The 24,302-nt window shown below is 38.0% G+C and overlaps 1 protein-coding gene across 9 annotated transcripts in view; it reads left to right on the top strand.

The window, feature by feature from the left end:
* Positions 1–1,404: 1,404 nt before the first annotated feature.
* The window catches only part of NAF1 (nuclear assembly factor 1 ribonucleoprotein), a 59,775-nt gene continuing 36,877 nt past the window's right edge, over positions 1,405–24,302 (top strand). For 8 of the 9 annotated variants that reach the window (XR_001716580.4, XR_001716579.4, XR_010156229.1 and 5 more), the window contains exons 1-3: positions 1,405–5,195; positions 7,169–7,343; positions 22,847–22,940. Coding sequence is in view for 3 of the 9 variants with exons in the window: in XM_009448491.5 (XP_009446766.1) it covers positions 4,831–5,195; positions 7,169–7,343; positions 22,847–22,940 (634 nt within the window). In the remaining 6 variants the exon portion in view is untranslated. 9 annotated transcript variants of the gene reach the window in all.

The raw sequence follows: 24,302 nt of genomic DNA, 5'->3' as shown, positions 1-24,302 counted from the left end.
GTATGCTCAGTTCCTTTTCCCAAGATCACCAGTCAGATGTCACTCTCTTATCTGATAAGTCACTCTCTTACAAGCTGAGTGTGAGAGGAGACTAGGTGGCAAGAGATGCCTAGTCTCTAATCTATAATTTCTGTCCATACTCTCAAATGAGTCCAGTACAGTTTCAGTCCATTTTGAGTTAAAATAGCACTTATACCTCTCTTTTCCCTACTACACTAGCTGGCAATGCAAACATATGACCTTGACTTAAATTAGTGCTACAATATATAACTAGGAATAGCAACTCACCCAAACAGTCACATAACCTGCTTTTAATCATTTTGTGATATATATTAGAAAATCTCATCATTTTTATCTAGCAAGTGCATTGTAGGTTTCTGGAAATGTAAATGTGTCTATTCATGTATTTTTAAACATTGAAATAGACTAAGATCAATCAGTGACATTTATAGAAATAATTTAAGTTTTACGTGCTCCCTTTGAAATGTAATATGCCATTTAAATTGTAATTTAATTCAAGGTAAATTCTCTCATAACGTTAATAGTGACCCTGCAAGCTACACAGTCTTCCAAGGAGTTTTTTTGGATTTAGTCTTAGGTTAAAGACTTCAGGCTAAGTTTAGCAACTGTTAGAAATAATGTGGTTGAGAGGAAGGCTGTGGAAGTAGGTAAATTCAGGACATTCTGAAACAAGCACTTAGAAAAATTACCATTTGTGAAACACTGACCTACTTCAAAGCTAGGCATAGGTACCACTATCATTATGTTGAAACACAGAAACATTTCCACCACACAAACAAAAGACTTTTATTTAAAAACAGTAGCCTTTCTTAGATATCATCAGATTAATTTAAATTGAAAGAATAACAGATATTATCTGTTAAGTCATATTCCTTACTCTGATTGTCCCATTGAGCTTTATTCTTTCTTTCTTTCATTCATCCATTCAAAAATCCTTATAGGATTTATTCTGTTTCCAGGCACTTAGAGAAACAGCTGTGAATTAGACAAAGATCGTGGGCACCTGAGACTTAATTTTATGAAAAAACAGACAATAAAGAAGTAAATAAATATAATTTCATGTGAAGATAAATACTATTTAAATAAAAACAGTGAGCAATAAGCTAGGAAGTGATTGGTATTGAGGGGTGCACTTAGATTGGGTGGTCTGGAAAGCTCTCTCTTAGGTGTAGTGTTAGAGTAGAACCATAAATGAGTAAAAAGGCCACGTTAATATGAAGAGAAGAGAGAACAGAAAAGTGAAAATGTCACACGTGAAGAATTAACTTGGTGAGTTGAAGGGAGATCAAGACCAGTGCTCATGTGAAACAAGGGTGGGGAAGACGGTAGGAGATAGAAACTGGAGAGGTAAGTAGTGGCCAGATCAGGTAGACTGTTGAAAGCCAAAGCAGGGAGTCTGAATTTTATTCTAAGTGTGCTTACAAATATTTAGAGTTTATAAATAATTAAGCAGGAAATTACAGTGATCTTATTTATTATCCCCTGTGAAGGTCTCCTATTTTCTCAGATTAACAAATTCATGGTTCTCTTTAAAAGTCCGGCTCAAGTATCACACGCATTGTAAAGCCTTTTGTCATTGTCAGTGAGGCAGTGGTTGCGTGGTCCTGTTTAACCAGCTTTCCTAGAGGTGACTTCTCCCATTCAGTTCTATTCAAGTCAAAGATGAGTCTTAGAGACTGTCTCATGCTTTAGTAGTTTATTCTGGCATCGCTCTTAAAAGATAGTGGGAAGAGGCTGGGGGTATAGACCAGATAGTCAGGGCTCGGATGATCAAGAGAGTCTCCAACCAGAGACTGTTCTCAGTGTTGGGGGTTTCTTCCCCCTTTTTAAAACCTGTATTCAGCTTGGTCAGTTATCAGATGTTTCTCTCATAAATGGAGTCGAAGCTATTCTTACAAGGGTAAGCTTTAAGGTTCATGAAAGTTGCATCTGTGCTGAAGTGGCCTGGTCTCCTGGAAATCACTGGGCCAGGGGTGGAAATCTCCAGGGCCAGTTAGTATTATATTGATAAATACATTTAGTATCAGCCCCTCAAGACACTTGAGTGAGCCTTATGGCTATAATTAATCTTATAGCCACGATATATCTCTTATAGTACATTTTCCTTAATTTTCCAAGTATCTTCTCTGTCTTTAGTTTTCCCATTTCATACATTCTTGCATTTACATGGTACATTTCTCTACAATAGTACCTTCTGCTTGTTTTCAACTTGTCTGTTCTACTGAACTGTTAACTCCATAAGGGTAGGGACTGTGTTTATCTTCCTGTATGCATAGTTTATAATGCAGTGCACAGCATATCGTAATGTTAAGAAAATGATTACTGAATGAACAAATGAGTATTTCAATTATCCCATAACTTATGCTTCTGGTCTTAACCTTTCTGTCAAATTCCAGTTTCTTATTTTTAAATGCCTATTTACATTTTTAATTGTCTAGTTTTTCTTCAGACTCAACTTCACATACCCACATCTCTTTCCAACTTCTCCATTTAATTAATTAATTAATTAATTAATTTGAGAGGGAGTTTCCCTCTTGTTGCCTAGGCTGGAGTGCAATGGTGCAATCTTGGCTCACTGCAGCCTTTGCCTCCTGAGTTCAAGCGATTCTCCTGCCTCAGCCTCCCAAGTAGCTGGGATTACAGGTGCCCACCACCATGCCCAGCTAAGTTTTTGTATTTTTAGAAGAGATGGGTTTTTGTCATGTTGGCCAGGCTGGTCTCAAACTCCCGGCCCCAGGTGATCTGCCTACCTCAGCCTCCCAAAGTGCTGGAATTACAGGCGTGAGGCCCTGCGACTGGCCAACTTCTCCGTTTTTATTGGTAATACCAACTTCTTTCTAATTTCCTTGACCAGAAATTTTAGAGTACTTTTATTCTTCCCCTGATGCTGGGGATTTCCTTTACTCTATTTCATTGACTGTAAGCCTAGTTCAGACTTTTATCACCTAATTCCTGGAAAAATGCAACAAAGTGGCTGGCTGGGGAATAATTCTGGCTCAAATGTCTTCCCTTCTCAAATCTGTACTGCATGTCTTTGCAAGATCATTGTTAATTAAATATTTTATTCGTGAGTTCATGCATTGTTCCATTTTCCAAGTATTTTTGCACACTGAATGTATGACATGCCACTCCCTTATATAAAGCCTTACTTAGTGTTCACATGAACTAAATGAGATAGTATTTTTATCTCCATTTTACAGATAAGGAAATTAGGATTTAGATTAACTGCCCAAAGTCAGTAACACCAAACACAAAATGGTAGAGCTGAGGCCTGAACACAGGTCTTTTTAGTTGAAAACTCTGAGCTCTGCTTAATCATTGTGCTAGTAAGTTCGTATCCCAAGTTTAAAGTCCTTCTTCACTTTGGAGGATTTCCATGAAATAGCCTACCAATCCTACTTCCCATTTCTGCTGCACTTGGATTTTCTATTTCATATTTCAAATATTTTTCTAGTTATCTCCTGTGCATTGCCCTTCTCTACTTCAAGTAGATTGTAAGCTTCTTAAAACCTTACTCTTATTACACTTGCCTTGCATTTCTATGAAGATCTACTGTTGTAGATGACACACTAAATTCTCAGTGAATAATTTATAAAATCTTTAGCACAGTCCTTGGCACATATGCATGTTTAACAAATGGTATCAATGATTATTATTACTACACAGGGACTGATGCATCAAATTGAAGACCTAACAGGAAACCAGAAAATTCTGATCTCTTCCTAAGAACTCTGCTTGCTTTCTCCACAATTTAGACTAGTGGTTTCCAACAATAAGTGAGTACATTTCAGTCTCATAGTCTCATCTCTCTACTACGAAACAGTGCTAAGTATGATATAGACATCACCATAACATGAACAACACAGCAAAATTTTGTCCATTACTGCTCTCTTTGAGGGTACTTTGGAGAAAGGAAAATGGAATAGTTGTAGTTACATTTTTGAAAAAATGGTTAATACCCTATCTATCGACAGATGGATCTATTGATGGATAAACTTCATTTAACTTTCATGAAGTTACTAGCGTCTTGTCAAGACTTCCTGGCTCAAGTTTCTGATGTACAGAACTTAGCATTCTTCAGGCACCCCCCTGTTGTATAATCCCTGCTTCATTTTGGCGCTTCAAGCAGAACTGGTTCACATGCAGCAATAGGAAAATCCGACATTCAGGCCTTGAATGGTTCACATGACGCAGTGAAAACGGTCGATTTAGGACCTCCCTAGTCCTGATTATTTTTTTTTTGAGACGGAGTCTCGCTTTCTCACCAGGCTGGAGTGCAGTGGCGCGGTCTTGGCTCACTGCAACTTCCGCCTGCTGGGTTCAAGCGATTCTCCTGCCTCAGCCTCCCAAGTAGTGGGGATTACAGGCACGCGCCACCATGCCCAGCTAATTTTTGTATTTTTAGTAGAGATGGGGTTTCACCATGTTGGGCAGGCTGGTCTGTGAACTCCTGACCTTGTGATCCGCCCACCTCGGTCTCCCAAAGTGCTGGGATTACGAGCGTGAGCCACGGCGCCCGACCCCCTCCCTAATCCTGATTTTCGAAGATATGACGCACGTATCCTGCCCCCGCGAGCGCCGAAGCGCTGTCGCGCCACATACGTCACACGCTCTTCGGAAAGCGTTGCTGCGTAAATGGCGGGGGCGTGTCTTTTGGCTCCTCCGCGTGTAGTTACCTGAGAAACGCGGGAAGTTGGGCCCAGGCTCTGTTGCTGCGGTTGCCTAAGTTGTTTTACTATTTCTGGAGAGAGCCGTGAGCTTGTCCAGGGGCCCCAATCCTGAGGCCCACCCGGTTTCTGGCGCGGTGCGATGGAGGTAGTGGAGGCCGCCGCCGCTCAGCTGGAAACTCTGAAATTCAATGGCACCGACTTTGGAGTTGGGGAAGGTCCGGCGGCTCCGTCTCCGGGCTCTGCCCCTGCGCCAGGGACACAGCCGCCGCTACAGTCGTTTGAGGGGTCCCCGGACGCTGGGCAGACCGTGGAGGTTAAGCCTGCCGGGGAGCAGCCTCTGCAGCCCGTTCTGAACGCCGTCGCGGCCGGGACCCCAGCGCCGCAGCCACAGCCGCCGGCTGAATCGCCGGCCTGCGGAGACTGCGTCACCTCTCCAGGAGCCGCAGAGCCTGCGCGGGCGCCGGACTCCTTGGAGACCTCGGACTCGGATTCGGACTCGGACAGGTCGGGTGCCTAAGGGACCCGGAGCTGTGGGGAGAGATCTTGTATGACGGGCGGGGGTGGCCGGGGCCTAGGAGCCTAGAGGTTGCTTGTGTGGGCCCTGGAGGGTGGGCAGGTCGCTGGTGCTCCGGGCTCACGTGTTGAAGTATTGGCTCCGACTGCCCCTTATTCGCTGCCTCTCAAAGCAGGTCGCGTTGTGAATCTGAGCTTAGTACTCACTTCTTTCCTAAATTTGGTGGCTTGAAGGGTTCTGTGTATAGATCGTATCATTTTTTGTTAGACTTTAGAAAACCCGAGGATCTTAGGTTATTTCCATAACTACTCAGTTTAGGCTGTACTTTTGTGGTTATAGTTGAGTTTTGTGTCAGATCTGATTTTTTTTTTTTATCATCACATCTAGGCTTTGTTTTTTGAACCACATACATTGGGGATCAGGAAAAGTATTATTTTTTGTGTTTCAAAGCTGGCTCTTGATGATTACGTTAATTTATAGAATCCTTGTAGGGAACACGTGTTTATGAAAGTAGCCAAACAGCGTTATTTAGTAGTATCTTATGCTTCTTACGTTTTGTGAGAGCCTTTCCCCCTTGCCCCCATACCTGTCTTTTAAATATGAAATCTCTGGGCTGGAGAAGACTCCAGCATGTGGGATGTTACTAAACCACACTGAACATTGTCTACAAATAGTTGAGTGTGTTGAGTGGGGTACTGAACAGGTTAACAAGATAGACACGTGTTGAGGAGGTGAGAAGTTTAGTTTTCAGGGAAGTCATCAGCGGAGAGTGGAAGTGAAGAAGGCTGAAGGATTTGAGTAGAAGGAGAGGGTATGAAATGTACTGGGAGGGGGAAGTAACAACTGTAAACAAGGTTGGATTTCTTGGCAGTACTAAGATTGCAGTATAATCATCTTGTGGGATTTCAGAGCTCATTTTACTAGCAAAGAAAAGTAAATGGTAGATGATTTGGGGATACGTTTTGAAAGCAGAAGGGATATGGCGTCATAATAGGCCAACTTAGTGTCAGGATACTACTTCTGACTCTGTGGGTGATGGCAGAGGATACCAAATATTTGAAGAAGTCAAAAGGGGTACAACTTTTTGCCAGTTAACAGCAGTGAAATCAAATGGAAACTGAAGAAGCAGGTTTAGTTAGTATAATGCACTTTTTCTTGTTTTAACTTGCTATGAGTGTGGGTGTATAGGCCATTCGTACAAAGGTGGCCAATATGCCGTCAGAGATTGGACATGGAGTTTAGAGATGTCATAGCCGAAGATTTAGGCGTTAATGTCACATGGATGATGACTGAAATCATTAATGTGTATGGGATTATCCATGAAAGTAGTAGCGAAAGAAGAGAAAGTGAGGATGGAACCCTTAAAAATAGTATATAAAAGGGCTTGAAGTGGGGAGCCAACAAACAAAATTTAAACTGAGACAGTGGTTGCTGTTAACGATAATTTCTGTGGAAGATAAGGACCAAGTGAGTTTTCAGAAAGTAGAATGGTCTACATACTTTCGTAACTGAGGATTTCCCAAGTTGTCTGTAGCCTGAGAAGAAACTCATTAAGCGATCTGGCAATTAAGCGATCTGGTTGTTGTGACTAAGAGAGGTGCCATGCCCAGAATTCCCTTTTTTTAGTGATTTGTCACATGCTTGCTTATATTCAGACAGGTGTATGATATGTGAGAGTATTGTAATAAGAGGATCTGGGTTATGGCAAAGGTTTGAAAATGTTATTGGTAAACTAAAGACTACTTTCCCAATACCGTATCAGTTTTGAAGTGCTAGTTTTGAGTTAGAACAGCAGTAGTAAACATGTAGTAAAGTTGATATTTCTTAATTGCATAATCATTTTAATATTAGAATAAGCAATAGTAAACATGTATTAAAGTTGATATTTCTTAATTGAATAATCTTATTTTAATATTAGTATAATAATACTGGACTATTTTTTTAACTGTTTTCTTCCCTACAGTGAAACAGATTCAGATAGTTCAAGTTCATCGTCTTCCTCTTCATCTTCCTCATCGTCGTCTTCTTCCTCTTGTATATCACTTCCTCCAGTGCTGTCAGATGGAGATGATGATTTACAAGTTGAGAAGGAAAATAAGAATTTTCCTCTTAAAACAAAAGATGAATTACTTCTTAATGTAAGTACTTAGATTTATTAAGTTTAGTTTGCGTGTTTTAAAACGTATTCTGGTACCAATATTGATCTAATTTTGCCTGTATCTGCTCCATAAATTTGAAATTTATTCTCAGCCTAATAGGCATGCTTTTGGTATGCCTTGGCTTTCTTATGTAAAGGAGAGTAGTGATCTGGATAATTTCTTAGGTTGCTTCTAACTCTGCTGACCTTTGATAATTGTTCCGATTATGGCATCAACTTCAGCTTTGAACTTTACATTTTTTGCATTCCCTAGAAGAAGATATTTCTTATGTAGATTTGCTTTTTTTTTTGGTCTGCACGTCAGAAAATTTTGCTCAATAGCAATTGAAATCAATTTTTTTGGTCTGCACGTCAGAAAATTTTGCTCAATAGCAATTGACTTTTTAATTGACTGCATTTAGAGAAGTAGAAGATGAAATTCAGAGGGTTGAGCTTGTTAGGATTCCTATTGAAGTTTTTAGAGTGTTTTTATTATTACAGTTGGAGAAAACTTGTTAATTGTAGAATGGTATTTATTGGCACTCGATAGGTTTGGTTTGCAAAGTTAACTCTTGCAAGGTTATTTCCTCTTATGCTGTAAACATCCTTAGGAGGAGGATGTTAGTCTGATTGAAACCTATGACCCAAGAGGAAAGTCTTCTCAGAATTTCAGAATGTAGGCCATATTATCACATTTTTTTTTTCCACCCCTGCATGTAGTTTTAATTATTAATGCTTTAAAAATATTTAATGGTCACTAATCATAATTCTTATATAACACTTAAATTGATGAGATAGTTTAATGCAAGATTTGAAAAAATAAATTAAAGCCTACAGGCACTCAGGAGCCTTTTTCATGAATGGATTCTGCCAGTCTGAATTATTTCTCTTTTTCTCTACTCTTAACAAGAAATTCTCGTCTCGCTTATGCTTTATACCTTGAAAACCTTTGGATTTGTATGCAGCTTCATCAGTGGCTCATATTTTCATGCTACAGATATGTTAATATTTCTTAGTGGTCTTTGTACACAAAGGCTCCCAGCATAACTATTTTCTGAAAGTAGGAGACTTGTTTGGTCTTTCTTGCTTGTCTCTTGATCATTTTTCTACATAATTTCCTTATTAGAATATAATAACTAACAAAGAAAAGACCACAGTACTTCTGTAAATGCATACACATCATTGTCTTACTAGATTTGCAATTCTTACCTTGGGAATTTCTTCCAATTTAATGCAAAGTCTTAGCATATTTGTTTAGGTATTTTTCTGAACAGAATGTCCCTGTTTTCATCAGAAGATCAAAAAGGATTTGTGGCCACAAGGAGTCCAAGAACAAGTTCTTTGAGGACTGAGTTCATATGTGATCCTTGTAATTCCCATAGTCCCCAGTGGAGTGCTTTACAGGTAATGGGTTCTCAGGCCAAAGTAATACATGATTATAGAATGAGTGTGTGAATAGGCATTTTATATTTATTAATTCTTTAAGAAATTATTATAGCACACCTGCCATTTGCCAGGTGCTGTAAACAAGACCAGTCCAGTTTCTGCTCTCATAGTGTCTAATGGAGAGACACAGACAGTAAATAAAGTGGAGACAAATAAATTTAATTGCTAAAAATGCTATTGAATTGTGTAAGTGTATGTTTGCCTCAAAACACAAAATTCCATTTGAATATTATTAGATTTTCAAACTTGGAATGATGGGTTGGTCTGTTCCTCTCTGTGACCATTTCAATGGATCTTTGGGAATGATGGAAGAGGCAATTATAGTCTTTATTTGGGAAACTTATTAGAAGTCCTTCAGACCACTGTGCTGCTAGAGATAGGTAGAGGAATTGATGAGTTTCCCAGTCTGCCCTAAATCTCTGGCTTACAGGTCTGAAAGAAGATATAAGGACTTCTTCGGGATTTCAAATCTTTAAGTTTGGGGGAAAAGAATGACTTTGTCCTGAGTACTAAGGATAGTATATAGTTACAGGTATGTAGTGTGTTTAGGAGTCTGCCTCTTTGTCCGTTTCTCAGGGCTGGCAGTTTTACCACTGATAGACTCTTGCATGAAAGTCTTGGAGTTGACTTTTGCTGGCCTATGGTCTGTTACACAGCCTTGAACAGATCATTGAGGCTAGTGGAATGGGTATTCAGATTGCTTGGCTGTGAGTCACATAGTCACTCCTGTTTGTGTAGGCGAGTGTGTAGGAGAGAGTGAGGAGAGCATGTGTAGGAAAATGAACACTTGAAAGAGCACATGGGCTAGTGCGAGAGGGTGGGAGTGTGTAACAGCCAGTTGACAGAAAGGGAGTGTGAATGTGTATGTATTGTGAGGAGGGTGGGATGTTGGGTGTAATATCAGCCCTGTATAAACCACATGGAATGGTTTATCTTTCACAGGAAAGGGAGCTTATATCCATTCCAAAAGGGGATGCTGGGCAGACAGTAATAATGGATTATACTCACTAGAGGGAAAGGGAAATACTTGGAAGTGATATCATGTACGACTTATGTTGGACTCATTGTTAGGAGGAGCAGAGACTCATATTACCTCAGGAGAAATGGAAGTTTATTCGAAAGCAGCTGGGAACTAAGGCAGCTGTGAAGGCTAGTCACACTGTTTCTTTTACATGCCTCTGGATAGTCTCACAGTTCTCTGTCATTTTATTCTTTCATTATTGGTTGGCTTCCTCTGTTTATCTATAGATTTGTTTTTTGGTTTTTTTTTTTTTTTTTTTGGTGAGGGGGGACAGAGTTTCGCTCTTGTCGCCCAGGCCGGAGCCCAGTGGCCGATCTCGACTCACTGTAACCCCCACCTCCTGGGCTCAAGCTATTCTGCCTCAGCCTCCCAAGTAACTGGAATTACAAGCGCCCACCACCACGCCTTGCTAATTTTTTTATTTTTAGTAGAGACAGGGTTTTGCCATGTTGGCCAGGCTTGTCTCGAACTTCTTACCTCAGGTGATCCACCCACCTCAGCCTCCCAAAGTGCTGGGATTACAGGCGTGAGCCACCGTGCCTGGACAGATTTATCTTTTTAATTCTAGCTTATACATGGATTTCAGTATCTCTGGCTCTAAAAATGGCATCTTTTGCTTTCAGTGTCCCATGAACTGGCTAATTAGTGTTGTATTTCCTTGCTTACTTTTGGGACAATTCTGTTATTTAGCTTAGTTTTTTTTTTTTTTTTTTTAAAATGACTTCCCATTCTTTCTGGGAAGCATCTCCTCTCCACAACTATTCCTAGCTTGTGTGGTATGTGCCATTTTGTTCAGGCCTCTTGATATGTCACTTAGACTTTTAGGCAGCAGAGGTTGTGTATCTTAGCTAGATGGAGCTTCAAGCTCTATGTGGTCTATTAACTATCTAATGAAATTCTGAAGAAAATTAATGAACTTTTCTGCCAAAAGGTATACACAAATTGAAGTGTGCCAAACAGTTAAAACCAATTTTAGAATTTGTGCTGGATCTTCAGGGATCTGGACATAGACATGCCCAATTTAGCCCAGTTTAACCCAATTTTATGTCCAACCACTTTCTAAAGAGTTTTCTAGCAGTTTCCTATTGTCACTCAGGCATGCTTAGCTTAATTTTTACCTCCATTTAGTCTGTGCTTCAAGCAGGAATGTCGCCTCTCTGGATCTATCCCTTTAAATCTTTCCATTGTGGGTTGTTCGATCTCTGCGATCTAACTATGTACAATGCAGATCTTTAGGTATATGAGAACTACAGTGAAATAACTTTATGATTGTTCTTAAACCTTAGAAAGATATAATTTTTAAAATTAGGTTATAACCAAATCTTGCCATCCCAAGATGTGGTTATAACCCAGTTTTTTGTTTTTGTTTTTGTTTTTTTTTAATGTGAGGGTACGTTAAGGGGGAAGAGAATAAAAGAGGAATTAGCGAGCTATAGTGGCAATGAAAAAGGAGAGTCTTAAGTGGCTGTCTTCATAATGTCACAATTAATAAGTTTAGATAAAATTATTCTTTTAAACATAAATTCTTTTTTAATGCTCAGAAGGTTTATATGTAACCTACACAGTCACTGTAAGCAGCATACATATTACAGCTTTGGAACTACGTTGAGCCACATAGGATGTATTTAGTGTTTTGATGAATTGGAAAATTGAGATTCTTTTTAAACAATTTTATCAGCAGTTGATGCTCTGAACTCTTCATTCAAATGTATCAAGTGTAATTAAAAATGTAGGGTCATAAAAATATTTGGGATTATAATTTTTAAAGTCTTAATCAGAAATGAGTTTTATAAATTAGTGCCCATTGTTTTCTGAAAACCTGAAAGGCTTCACATAACATTTAAAAATTATTAGCACAATGTTTATGGAGATAAGAAATGGATAATACTTCAGTAGGGATAATAATGTGTCTTTAGGCATATAATGTAGCATGACCAAGAAAAAAATTAATGCTTATTGGCAATTTTGGGGGAAATTTAGCTGTCATACTTTGGTGACTGCTTATTTTATAAAATAAGTACGTTTGGTAGTTAGGTTGAGTACACTCTATTCTCCTGATTGTGGCAGTGTGGACACATTCTAAAATGTCCTAATGTGAATGTATGGAAATATCTGGACCACTCAAGTGGTTGGAAGTTGCAGTAGAATATTTCATGCCTGTTTGATCTCCCATCATATATGAAATTGTATTGCATCTTGGTCTACACTTAGTAATTATCAATTGAATATATTGTTTTCTAGGCATAAGTTGGTTTATAAATTTTGTCCTGAATGCAGGCCTCTTTTAACTTAGGCTTTTATTACCATATGTATATTTGGAACTATTAAATTCTATTTTAGAATACACTTTGATAGCACTTATTAACATTCTTCCCAAAGTGCTTGTTATTTAAGCAATGGTTTATATACTTAAAGAAGATCATTTTTCATTAATATTCAATAGTGTTCTTCAAAAATAATTAATACTCAGGGTTTTTTTAATTAAAGTTTTATATCTTACAGAATATTTCAATAAAGCTTACATGAGGCATGAATGATTCCATAAACATGAAATAAATACTGTTTTATTCAGTAGAGTATCCATTTATGTCCTGCGTATATACATATATAATTATTATTACACAGAAACATTCAATTGTTTAGATTCCCCCATTCCTCGGTAGTTTCTAGTAAGTGAATTCTGCTGATTGCTTTAGAAGATAAAGACAAATATCTGTTAAAGAGCAATGGAACTAGAGAGTGAGCATATACACTTTAGCTGAAAGCAAAGTAGCACCAGAGAGTTAATGGTTGAATGTCAGATGAATGGTGTACTGCACATAAGAAGTGATAGGATTGAGTGGAAGGGGAGGTAATAAGGATTTCTGAAAAATTTAGGCTAATACTCTGTGGCATTTTACAATTATTTGGCAGTCTTTTTATCTTAGTGATATATAAAATCAGTGTCTTAAAGTTGATGAAATATGCACTCAATTAACATAAAAGATAGGCTTAAAGTTATATTCATTGTTGGAGGTTTCTTGTTGAGATGGACTATAGTTTTATATTTAAGCAAATTAAATTTTGAAAGTATTCTTATGAACTTTGTTTCTCTTAACAGTAATTTTAGAGAAAAACAGGATAATAATGTATTCATTTAAAAAAGAAAAATATCAAGACACTTCAAAGAAATGTTGACCCTCATTTTTTAATTGACTTGTCTGAGTCTTAAGTTTAGTGTCATACACAATAGGGTAATTAATGAGGGGACTAATGCTTACTGGTGATAAATAGCTGAGTTCCACGGAAACTTGTAAAATTACTTCCCCTGAAGAAGTTAATGAATTAGAATACATGTTAAGTATGGTCATAGTTGACACAAAGTGTACAGACCTAATCCATTCTTTTTCCAATATGTTTTACCAGCTATAGAGAAAAAAAAAATTCAGTCATGGCTCTCAGTACTCCAGGGATTGGATCCTACTTTCCAACCATATCTGAAAAGTGAAGGCTCACCTAATAGCATCAGGTAATTGGCTGCCACGTGCATGTCCTGTGTTGGGTAATATGAGAAAAGTGGTTAGATAATTTCATCCCACCTTCCTCACTTTTCTCAATTCTCCCCAAACTGACACCAAAAAGGTTTAGTTTTCATTTGGAATGTTTTGATTCCTTCTCCCACCAACCTCTGTTGTCCTTTTTCCATATTTGTGAGTGAAAATCCTACTGAAAGTTCTTTATATAATTTTACTTTAGAAAGTCATCAATTTACTGATACTCTTTTTTGCTCAATAAGCCTTCACAAATGCTTGAAAAGTCAACAGTGTTGTAAATTATAAATGTTACCTTTTCAGAGGGCCACTTTTGACATATTAGCTTCTTCCATTTTTGCATTGAAAGTTTTAGGCACCCATTTTTTGACTGGTATGTCTATAACTTCATTTTTAATAGGATGGATTTTTAATGTTATGTGGTACTCTTTTGAATATTTTGCTTAACTGAATAACCTTGTAGACCATACAGATGTTAGAAAATTAAAATATAATAATCTTACAAAACAGACAATAATTGCTCTTTCATGGATATTCCAGAAGTGTGGTTAGGATCTTGCATTTCTTTAATGCCATCGTTACGAGTATCTGTTATCACAGAAGCACAGTAATTTTTTTATTGGGATCTAGTATATAATTTCTGTATTAATGTGTTGTCTTTTTGATTACATGCAGTTGGACATTTAAATTGTCGTTAGCCATTTGTGTAACTGTTTAGAACTTGTGCTCAGTTTCCTTACTATTCGTAGGTAAGAAAAATGAAACCAGAAAGAAAGAAACTTGTCTGAAGTCATATTAGTGGGGAGGAGCAGATCTGAACTGGTAATAGATACATTCCAAACTGCTGTGTTTTTAGTATTTGTGGAGACCTGCATAGCAATGTTGGAATCTGGTCGTTTGGACTTTCTCATTATTTGGTTTCTGAATAATCATGTAGCATATTTTCTCAAAGTGAAGGATGAATGTATCATCTAATGTAAGCTTTTTAAAATTGTATTTGCTTGGATTATATTGCCTCTCAATAAAGCTTTTGACTTGGAACTGTGTAGTGTGTGGGAAATAAATGGTGGAGCTTCTTTAGTATGTTGAATTTTAGTAGTTCATTTGCCAAATGCTGTGGTGTTTGGGGATGTTTATTTCCATGCAGGCTTTTCATTTGCTAATGATGTGAATGAAATAGTTTTTCTTCCTTTCCTTTCCTACTCTTTGTTATGTGTAGAAGTATTGAATAAATGGGTCCAGAAAAACTTTTTGCTCTTCTTTGATTTTTTGTTAGTAAACATTTACAATAATTTTATTTGTATGATAAAATAGTTATTTCTAATTGCAGATAATGTACATCCAGAACAGGTTTTTAGTTGCATTTTAATTTTGGGAAACAATGAAATTAAAATATAGATTTATCACAAATCTTCATTTCCCAAGTAGAGTATTCAGATTAGCATTAAGACTTCATTAGTAATATGGTGCATGCTGTTAAAATGTGGTCTTAAAATTATACCTGTGTTAATGGCCAGAAATAAATTGATAATGCCTGGGAATATGTTTCGTAATGGAGGGCTTTTTTGATGTGTGAGAATGTAAAGCAGTGCTGTGTAATAGAGCTTTCTACAGTGTTGGGGATGTCCATATTGTGCTGTCTTACTTGAAATGTGGCTAGTGTGACTGAAGACCAAATTTTAAATTTTATTTAATTTTAATTAAATTTAAATTTGTATCTAATATTGAGTAAATAAAACAAAAAGTCTTTCCTATCTACTCATCATTCTTTTAACAGGGGTTGTTGGTATCCAGGCAGATACTTTAATCTTTCTAATCTGCACTAAATCACCTTGTCTTTTATTTTTAGTACCCTTGCTTGTTGCTTATGTGTGATGAAGAAGGTCTTTCTATCCCAGGCCTTTCCTGTCACCTCTACCTTCAATTTTTTTAGTTTATTAGTATGCCTTTTACATCTAATTCTTTGTATCTTCTGTGCACTGCCAAAATGGTAATGTCCCACAGTATGTTTTCTGGCCGTATTTTCCCCTTTATTGGAGTGCGTCTGTGTTTCTCTTCTCTGTCACACATATACACCCTTCCCTGAAACGTGGAAAAGCAAAGTGATTGATTTTTATTTCCTTAAAGGAGATTTTATATCTGAGGAGATTTATTCATTATCTTAGGAGGGGCAGCAGGTGCGTTTTCGGGGAGCCAAGTGTTAATCTAATAATTGTAATAATGTTTGCTGCTGCAACCCAGAGGTACCTATGCATCAATCCTAGGCAGCCAAGCTTCCTTGGAAGCCTGGCTTTTAAATTTTATTTTTGAGAAGGTTCAAGTCTTTTTCATTCTTTGAGGATTCTATATCGGGTTATATTTTCATTACCTGATTTCTGCTCAGACTAAGACTGACTTTTGAGATTTTTGCTAAGCTTGGACTGAAGAGGTAGGTTAGTTCATTTAATAGATATATATTAATACTAAATGCCTACTATGCGCTAGCCATCTTTTTGGGTGCTATAGCAATGAGCAAGACTGGGTCCTCGTTATGATTGGGACTAAAAAGGTCCTAGTTATGGTTGGATTTATTGTGTAGTTAGAGAAATAGACATTAAGTAAATACAGAAATATTGGACAACAATGTATTTAGAAAAAAGCAAAGCAGCAGGATAGTTTGATAAAGAATGACTAGGCTTGGTAGTGATACAGTAGATTAAATTTGCTAGTTGAGAAAGAGATGGTGACATTTGGCATTCATACATCAAAACAAAAATATTACCTTGTCTGACATGGCTGCCAAAGGAAATCGCTTTTTGTACCTTTCAGAGATCTATCCAATCCGAACCTTCTAAAGTTCTCTCTGAACCTGCCAAAAATTTTCATGGAAAGTACATCTCTTGGGTGCCTTCCTGTTGGCGTTTGGGTTATTTTTCCTCTTCGTTCTCCTCTCTCGCTCTCTCTGTTTTTTGTTTTTGTTTTTGTTTTTGTTTTTTTTCCTGAGATGGAGTCTTTCGCTCTGTCACCCAGGCTGGAGTGCAATGGTGCGATCTCTGCTCACTGCAACCTCCATCTCCCAGGTTCAAGTGATTCTCCTGCCTCAGCCTCCTGAGTAGCTGGGATTACAGGTGCCTGCTACCATGCCCGGCTAATTTTTGTATTTTTAGTAGAGATGGGATTTCATCATGTTGGCCAGGCTGGTCTCAGACTCCTGACCTCAGGATCCGCCTGCCTTGGCCTCCCAAAGTGCTGGGATTACAGGCGTGAGCCACCATGCCTGGCCTGTCCTCCTCTCTTAGCATGCTCATTTAAAAGAAACAAATAGATCTGTTTTCCCTTAATTCAGACCTCCACATATGTGCCTTTTTCAAAATTAATATATACTGCTTCATTTAACTGTACTTTCAAAGGCAGACTCTATAACAGGCTCTTAACCTGGAATTGTACAAGGATGGTTTCACTTACCTCTTACATATTTTGTATATACTATTTAGTTTTTATATACCTTTTATGTTTTGTGGAGTATTTGGGGTGAAACTTCATGTGCATCACTTTTATAGGTAGATTTGTTACTATCAAGAGGCAACTTAATGCCGTCACTGGCCTTTTTTAGGAAGGCACAGGAAACTGTACGTTCCTATATTACAGAGTACTAGTGTGTCCGGAATTGGTGGGTTCTTGGTCTCACTGACTTCAAGAATGAAGCCGCGGACCCTCGCGGTGAGTGTTACAGCTCTTAAGGTGGTGCGTCTGGAGTTTGTTGTTTCTGATGTTCGGATGTGTTCGGAGTTTCTTCCTTCTGGTGGGTTCGTGGTCTCGCTGGCTCAGGAGTGAAGCTGCAGACCTTCACGGTGAGTGTTACAGCTCTTAAGGCAGCATGTCTGGAGTTGTTCGTTCCTCCCGGTGGGCTCGTGGGCTCGGCTTCAGGAGTGAAGCTGCAGATCTTCGCGGTGAGTGTTACGGCTCATAAAAGCAGTGTGGACCCAAAGAGTGAGCAGTAGCAAGATTTATTGCAAAGAACAAAAGAACAAAGCTTCCACAGTGTGGAAGGGGACCTGAGCAAGTTGCCAATGCTGGCTGGGGCAGCCTGCTTTTATTCTCTTATCTGGCCCCACCCACATCCTGCTGATTGGTAGAGCTGAGTGGCCTGTTTTGTCAGGGCGCTGATTGGTGGGTTTACAATCCCAGAGCTAGATACAAAGGTTCTCCGTGCCCCCATCAGATTAGTTAGATACAGAGTTTTGACACACGAGTTCTCCAAGGCCCCACCAGAGCAGCTAGAGACAGAGTGTCGATTGGTGCATTCACAAACCTTGAGCTAAACACAGGGTGCTGATTGGTGTGTTTACAAACCTTGAGCTAGATACAGAGTGCTGATTGGTGTATTTACAATCCCTGAGCTAGACATAAAGGTTCTCCAAGGCCACACCAGAGCAGCTAGATACAGAGTGTCGATTGGTGCACTCACAAACCTTGAGCTAAACACAGGGTGCTGATTGGTGTGTTTACAAACCTTGAGCTAGATACAGAGTGCCGATTGGTGTATTTACAATCCCTGAGCTAGACATAAAGGTTCTCCAAGGCCCCACCAGAGCAGCTAGGTACAGAGTGTCGGTTGGTGCACTCACAAACCTTGAGTTAAACACAGGGTGCTGATTGGTGTGTTTACAATCCCAGAGCTAGATATAAAGACTCTCCACATCCCCACCAGACTCAGGAGCCCAGCTGGCTTCACCCAGTGGATCCCACACCAGGGCTGTAGGTGGAGCTGCCTGCCAGTCCTGCGCCATGCGCTCATACTCCTCAGCCCTTGGGTGGTTGATGGGACTCGGCGCCGTGGAGCAGGGGGTGGTATTCGTCCGGGAGGCTCGGGCTGCACAGGAACCCACGGAGGCGGGGGAAGGCTCAGGCATGGCGAGCTGCAGGTCCCGAGCCCTACCCCGCAGGAAGGCAGCTAAGGCTCGGCGAGAAATCGAGCGCAGTGCTGGTGGGCTGGCACTGCTGGGGGACCCAGTACACCCTCCTCAGCTGCTGGCCCGGGTGCTAAGCCCCTCACTGCCGGGGGCCAGCAGGGCTGGCCGGCTGCTCTGAGTGCCGGGCCCTCCGAGCCCACGCCCACCAGGAACTCCAGCTGGCCCGCAAGCGCCGCGCGCAGCCCCGGTTCCGCTCGCGCCTCTCTCTCCACACCTCTCTGCAAGCTGAGGGAGCCGGCTCTGGCCTTGGCCTACCCAGAAAGGGGCTCCCATAGTGCAGTGGTGGGCTGAAGGGCTCCTCAAGTGCCGCCAAAGTGGGAGCATAGGCAGAGGAGGCGCGGAGAGTGAGCGAGGGCTGTGAGGACTGCCAGCACGCTGTCACCTCTCACTAGGATCACTGAACTGGTATTGGAAATATGGTGGTGACTTCAGATAACAGTATCTGTGTCTGTTTTCCCCAAAGTTTGGTTCTACGCAAAACCAGAGAACCTTCACCTTTGTGGGCAAAACTTTTCATTCTTCCAGTACATAGGTTGGAAACATGGAACAGCAACAGGAACTAAGAGGGCCTGCCAGACACTGTTTTTGACCAAAATTGTGAGACCCTGACTCACTACAAATAATCTGGCTTTATATATTTTCCCTTATCTTCGTCATACTGGATGTCTCCTAGTACTCTTTAGAGCAGAACATCAGGACTTCATCAGACCCTGTAGACTGAACTGCTTAACTTACAGGAAATTACGTTATAATGATCTCAAAATGATAAAAGAATATTTGATGAAACTCAACACTTATTTCTGATTTTAAAAATTTTATTAAAATTGGAATAGATGGATACTTTCTTAACCCATTAAAAAGAAATTCCGATAAAAATGCATCATTATGCTTAGGATTTGGAACATTCCTATTAGCAGTGTCCACTGTCATCACAGTTGTTTCATATTTGAGATTCTGGAATTTGGAATTGTCAACCAGTATCATCTGAAAAATGAAAGCCATGTTGTACTAATATTGAAAAGAAGGACAACTTACTCTTTGAAAATATGGTTGTATAATAAATATACAAGAAAATTACTAAAAGTAAATTTCAGCATGATGCTTTCTTATGTTCAAGCAATACCCTATAAAGGGTCTATTTGTAATAGCAATAAAATATATTAGATAGGAATTTATAATAGCAAGTAACATATAAAATAGCTTGGAATAAGCCTAAGCATTTGTATAGGACCCTTTATGAAGACAACTGTAATTAAATGTGATCTCAATCAATACTGATAACACTAATATGACAAAATAGTTCTGAAGTGTAGTGAGATAAATATGTGAGAACAGTTAAAAAAAATTCCAAGGGGAAAAATATTTATGGATTGGGTAAAGGAACTAGCCCGTCATCTCAAATATTGAAATGTTTTATGAAAACCACAGTTGTTAAAATAGTTTAGTACTGACACTGAACTAGATCAGTGAAATTGAATGGAGATTCAGTAAAAAACCCAAATATATAAGTGTACTTAGTATATGTTAAAGTTTGTTTTTCAAATCAGTGAGAGAAAAGATGGATTATTCTACAGCATGTCAGGATAACTGGCTAGTAGTTTGGATAAAGATAAAGCCAATCACTGCTGCACTTTTATACAAGAATAAAATTGTGAATGGACCAAATACACAAATATTAAAAAAAAGAAACTAGAGAAATAAAGAAAACAATAGTGAATTTTCAGTGATTTTGGGATAGGGAGGACCTTTCTAAATGTGACACAAGTTTCAAAAGCCAAATATATATATATACTTGACTACATAAAAATTAAAATGCTAAAGGTTAACTAAACGACTGAAATTGTTTAGTTTAAGTTCTTTAGCTAAAAAACATGCTGTGGGGTAAGGGAGTGGATATTTGCTACATATTTGATAAAAGACAAATGTCCTTGAAAATCCAAAGTTTTTTTTTTTATAAATTAATAAAAGATAAGCCCTTAAAAAATATGTAAAGTTATACAAGAAACAATTCATAACACACATAAAAATGGCCAGGATACATGCAAGGATGTTCACTCTTCCTTATGAATGAAGAAATTCAAATTAAAGCAAGATACTATTTTATATTCATAAGACTGGCAAAGATTTAAAATTTACTTATCAGTAATGGCAAGGTTGTGGGGAAATCTCTCATACATTGTGGAAATGTGAATTGATGTGACTTTTTAAGAAGAAATTTAGCAGTAACTGTCAAAATTTTAAATATGCATGTGTTTTAGTCTATCAGGACCACTTAAAATAATTTATCACAGGGGTTACACAAAGATATATGTAAAAGAATGTTGTATCATTGTGTGTAGTGGCAAAAGTTTTGAAAGGGCAGATATATGTTGTGTCAGGCAGCTAGTGTATTATAGTACCACTGATAAAAGTGGAATATCCTAAGTGTTTAAATAAAATTAGATATATGTTTTTGTTTGTTATAGAAAGATGTGCAGGGTATGATCAGTAAAAAGGGTACCTTGTATTAAAATATGGATATTTTATTTAAGTAAAAAATATTTTGAAGTTAGAATTAAAGTTTATATCTGCATAGTAAAGGTATTTGAAAGATACATGTTAACATTAGCTATCTATGGGGCTTGGCACTGGATGGTTGAAAGGAATAAAGTAGGGGGATTTTCACTTTTTACTTTGTATCCTTCCATAACTGCTTGAGTTTTTCCTTTTGTAAAAATAGGAACATGTTTTACTTTTATACTTTAAACAAACAACAAAAGCAAAACAGTATCAGTTTAGATTTATATCAAAGCATAACTATTATATTACATGGGCCTTTATTTCTCATAATAGAAAATACAAAACCAGGGGCCTTTCCTGCTGGTTAAATAGCACTTGTTTATTTGAGAATATTTAACCGGTAGGCTTTATCCCAATCCAAAAGTACTGAAATTTTTGTTTTAGATCTTATAATTTGTCTAGGTGATGGGACAGATTTTATCACTGTACTTCTGGGTTAGCAAATGACATTTGCCACTTACAAGAGGAGCCACTCCCAGAACCCGAGTCAATGTGAAACTCCCCTCACAATTGCCCTCTGAAATATCATTAAAGCCCTCTTCTCTGCAGTCCCCCAAAATTATAGTTATCCAGTCTTATATTTAACAAGGTTTGAGATTGCTTTAGCTAAGAACTTCTGTAAAAAGGCTATTTAATGTCACAGTTTGTTCTAACAACTAAACTCCCTTCTGCATTCTGATACACACATGAACCATTTTCAAACCATGGTCTTCAAGATAAGGCTTTCCACGTTTAATATGATGAAAGGGCAAGTGGTTATTCTCTCTTTGAAAGTACTCATAAGAATTCTGATGGATAAAACAAAATAATTTCCTCTAACACCAGGCAGACTAACCATACAAAGGCATGTTGCTGACTTCCTTCTGCATCAGTTGGTTGAGACCCGTAGTGTTGCTCTCCATAAGTAATCCTTTATCAGAAAATAGCATATCCCAGAAACAAAGTGTATTTTAGATGTCTGCTTATCAACTCTGGTTGAATGATTTTAAGAACCTAGTTTAAGTTTCCGTAGGGGTAATATGATTACTCAAGATGCATTCATCTGCAGTATACTTCACGTTATGTAGGTTTTCCCACCTTTTCCAACATTTCTCCAAAAGTTATCCTTCTCCCAGTTTAACTGCTAAAATGCCATTGGTAGGGTCTTTGCACTTCAAGCCATCTTGAGGAAAAGCTTCCTTCTGAGAGTTAGATCATTTGGCAAGGGTCAAGAACAGAAAGCTGTGTTTTTAATCTAAAGGCTAAGGTCAGATTTATTCTTAGATTTCTCTTCAGATTCATCTGTACTTCAATATCTAGTTTCCATAGCAACTGAGATGCAGTTTGCAGGTGGGTAAGAAAAGAGAAATCTTTAGGTGTAAAGAAACTTATTTTTTAACCTAGAGAGAGAAGGTATCAGGCAACACCTTCATAGTTTTTATAGGCTAAAGCCTATATTCTTTTTTCAGGACTTCAATATTTCACTGATAGGTGTCATTTCCTTTTTCCTGAAGAGGCCATTCAACTCTTCTTGACACAGTCCCAGAAAAGATTGCTGCTTCTGTATTCTGTTTAATCACAGTCAAACTAATTAACTAACCAATTTAACAAGACAGCTAAAAGAACTTATGTGGAGAAATTATAGTTACCAGTAGAATTATTTCTTTTCAAATGGAATGTCTCTGCCTGATAATAGCCTTTTTTACAGAAAGTAGGTAGTCTCTTGTTCAAGTGTGACTGAAAGAATGTAGAATAGTACTTATGTCTGTGTTCTTAGTCTAACTGAATTTGGGGTGTATACTTGAGACCTGTTGAGTCACTTAGGTGGAGAAATGTTGGAGGGAGAGAAGTGCTATCACAAGTCTGCAACCACTAAAATGATAACATTAAAGAGATACTCTAAGCACTTAAAGCATTTTCAGAGATGTGTAGCACTTTAAATGGAAAATTTATTTTTTTTAAGTTGTTGAAGCTGGAGGAAGTTTAATGTTTTGTTTTGTTTTGTTTTAAATTATAGGAACTGCCTTCTGTTGAAGAACTCACTATTATTCTGCCTGAAGATATTGAGTTAAAGCCTCTTGGGATGGTTTCAAGTATTATTGAACAACTAGGTATGTTAAGAATTCTATTAATAAAAATTGTTTCCAAACACACACTAATAATTGAATCAATGACTTCTATGACTAGTAAATTTTCTTTGACATACGTAATTAACACTTTATTTTATAGTCATTAAGTTTGAAGGGATAAAATTCAGTTTTCATATACTAAAATTATATATAAATACAGTTTCTATATAGAAATTTAAATGTCTGCTTTTACTGACATACTTCCTCCGGAATTTCCTTTGATTTGGTTTATTACTTTTCTAATGTTGCTATACCAAATTACTGCAAACTTAGTGACTTACAGCAGCACAATTTTATCATACAGTTCTCATGTGGGTCTCAGTGGGCTTAAAATCAAAGGTGTTAACAGGGCTGAGTTGTTTTCTTTAGGTACTAGGGGAGAATCTTATTTCCTTGCTCTTTTTGGGTTCTAGAGCCTGCCCACATTCCTTGACTTTTGGCTCTCTTTCTTCATCCTGAAGGCCAGTAATGTAACGTCTGTCTCTGAGCCTTCTTCCATTATCTCACCTCACTCTAACCACATGTGGAAAGGTTCTCTACTTTTAAAGACTTTTTAGATTGAGTTTACCTGCATAATCCAGGATAATCTCCCCTATCTCGTGGTCCTTAACTTTAATCACATCTGCAAAGGCTCTTAAAAATGTAATGTATTTACAGATTCAGGTATTAGAGTGTGGATATCTCTTGGGGAGCCATTCTGCTCACCACCTTTGATTTTGTTTAAAAACATGTGAGAAAGTTTTGTAATTTTATACTGTTATTAATGGCATGAAATATGAAGTTGCTGAGTTATAAGAGAACTTAATATTTTAGACTTCTTTAGCCCCAACATGTGAGTTTGTTCTGTGAGATTCTTGTTAATACAGGTACTATTAACTCGTAGTAGGATATGCTGGAGAATAGAACTCAGCACTGACAAAGTAATAGGATTTTGGAACTGTGAAGAGGACCTAGATTGCCCACCAGCCTCCACAGGACCTAAGGAAACAGAAAAATTCAAGTCAGTTGCTCTTAGGACCAGTTGTATAGTGAGTCAGTGGTAGAAATAGGACCTTTTTCTTTTGACTTTTTTCTAACAGTGTCTATATTGATATTTTTAAAAATTAATACTTACATAATTTTGTACTTTCTCAGTTTATTAATAAAAATGTAGATTAAAATGAACCTTCTTTTCAAAAATAATAATTAAAATTCTTTCCGTGATTCTGGAATCATTACATTTACTAGTTTTAGAGTTATCTTATGGTATTTAATAATATATATAGATAAATCAAACAGGCAACTAATTTCTTGATTATGTGGTATGATTTAAACATTTATTAGACTTGATGTATACAGAAAAAT

This window comes from Pan troglodytes, chromosome 3 (assembly GCF_028858775.2).
Source record: "Pan troglodytes isolate AG18354 chromosome 3, NHGRI_mPanTro3-v2.0_pri, whole genome shotgun sequence".
NCBI classification, from domain to species: domain Eukaryota; kingdom Metazoa; phylum Chordata; class Mammalia; order Primates; family Hominidae; genus Pan; species Pan troglodytes.
Note: the sequence above shows the minus strand (reverse complement) of the source record. Positions and strands in the feature narration are given on the sequence as shown.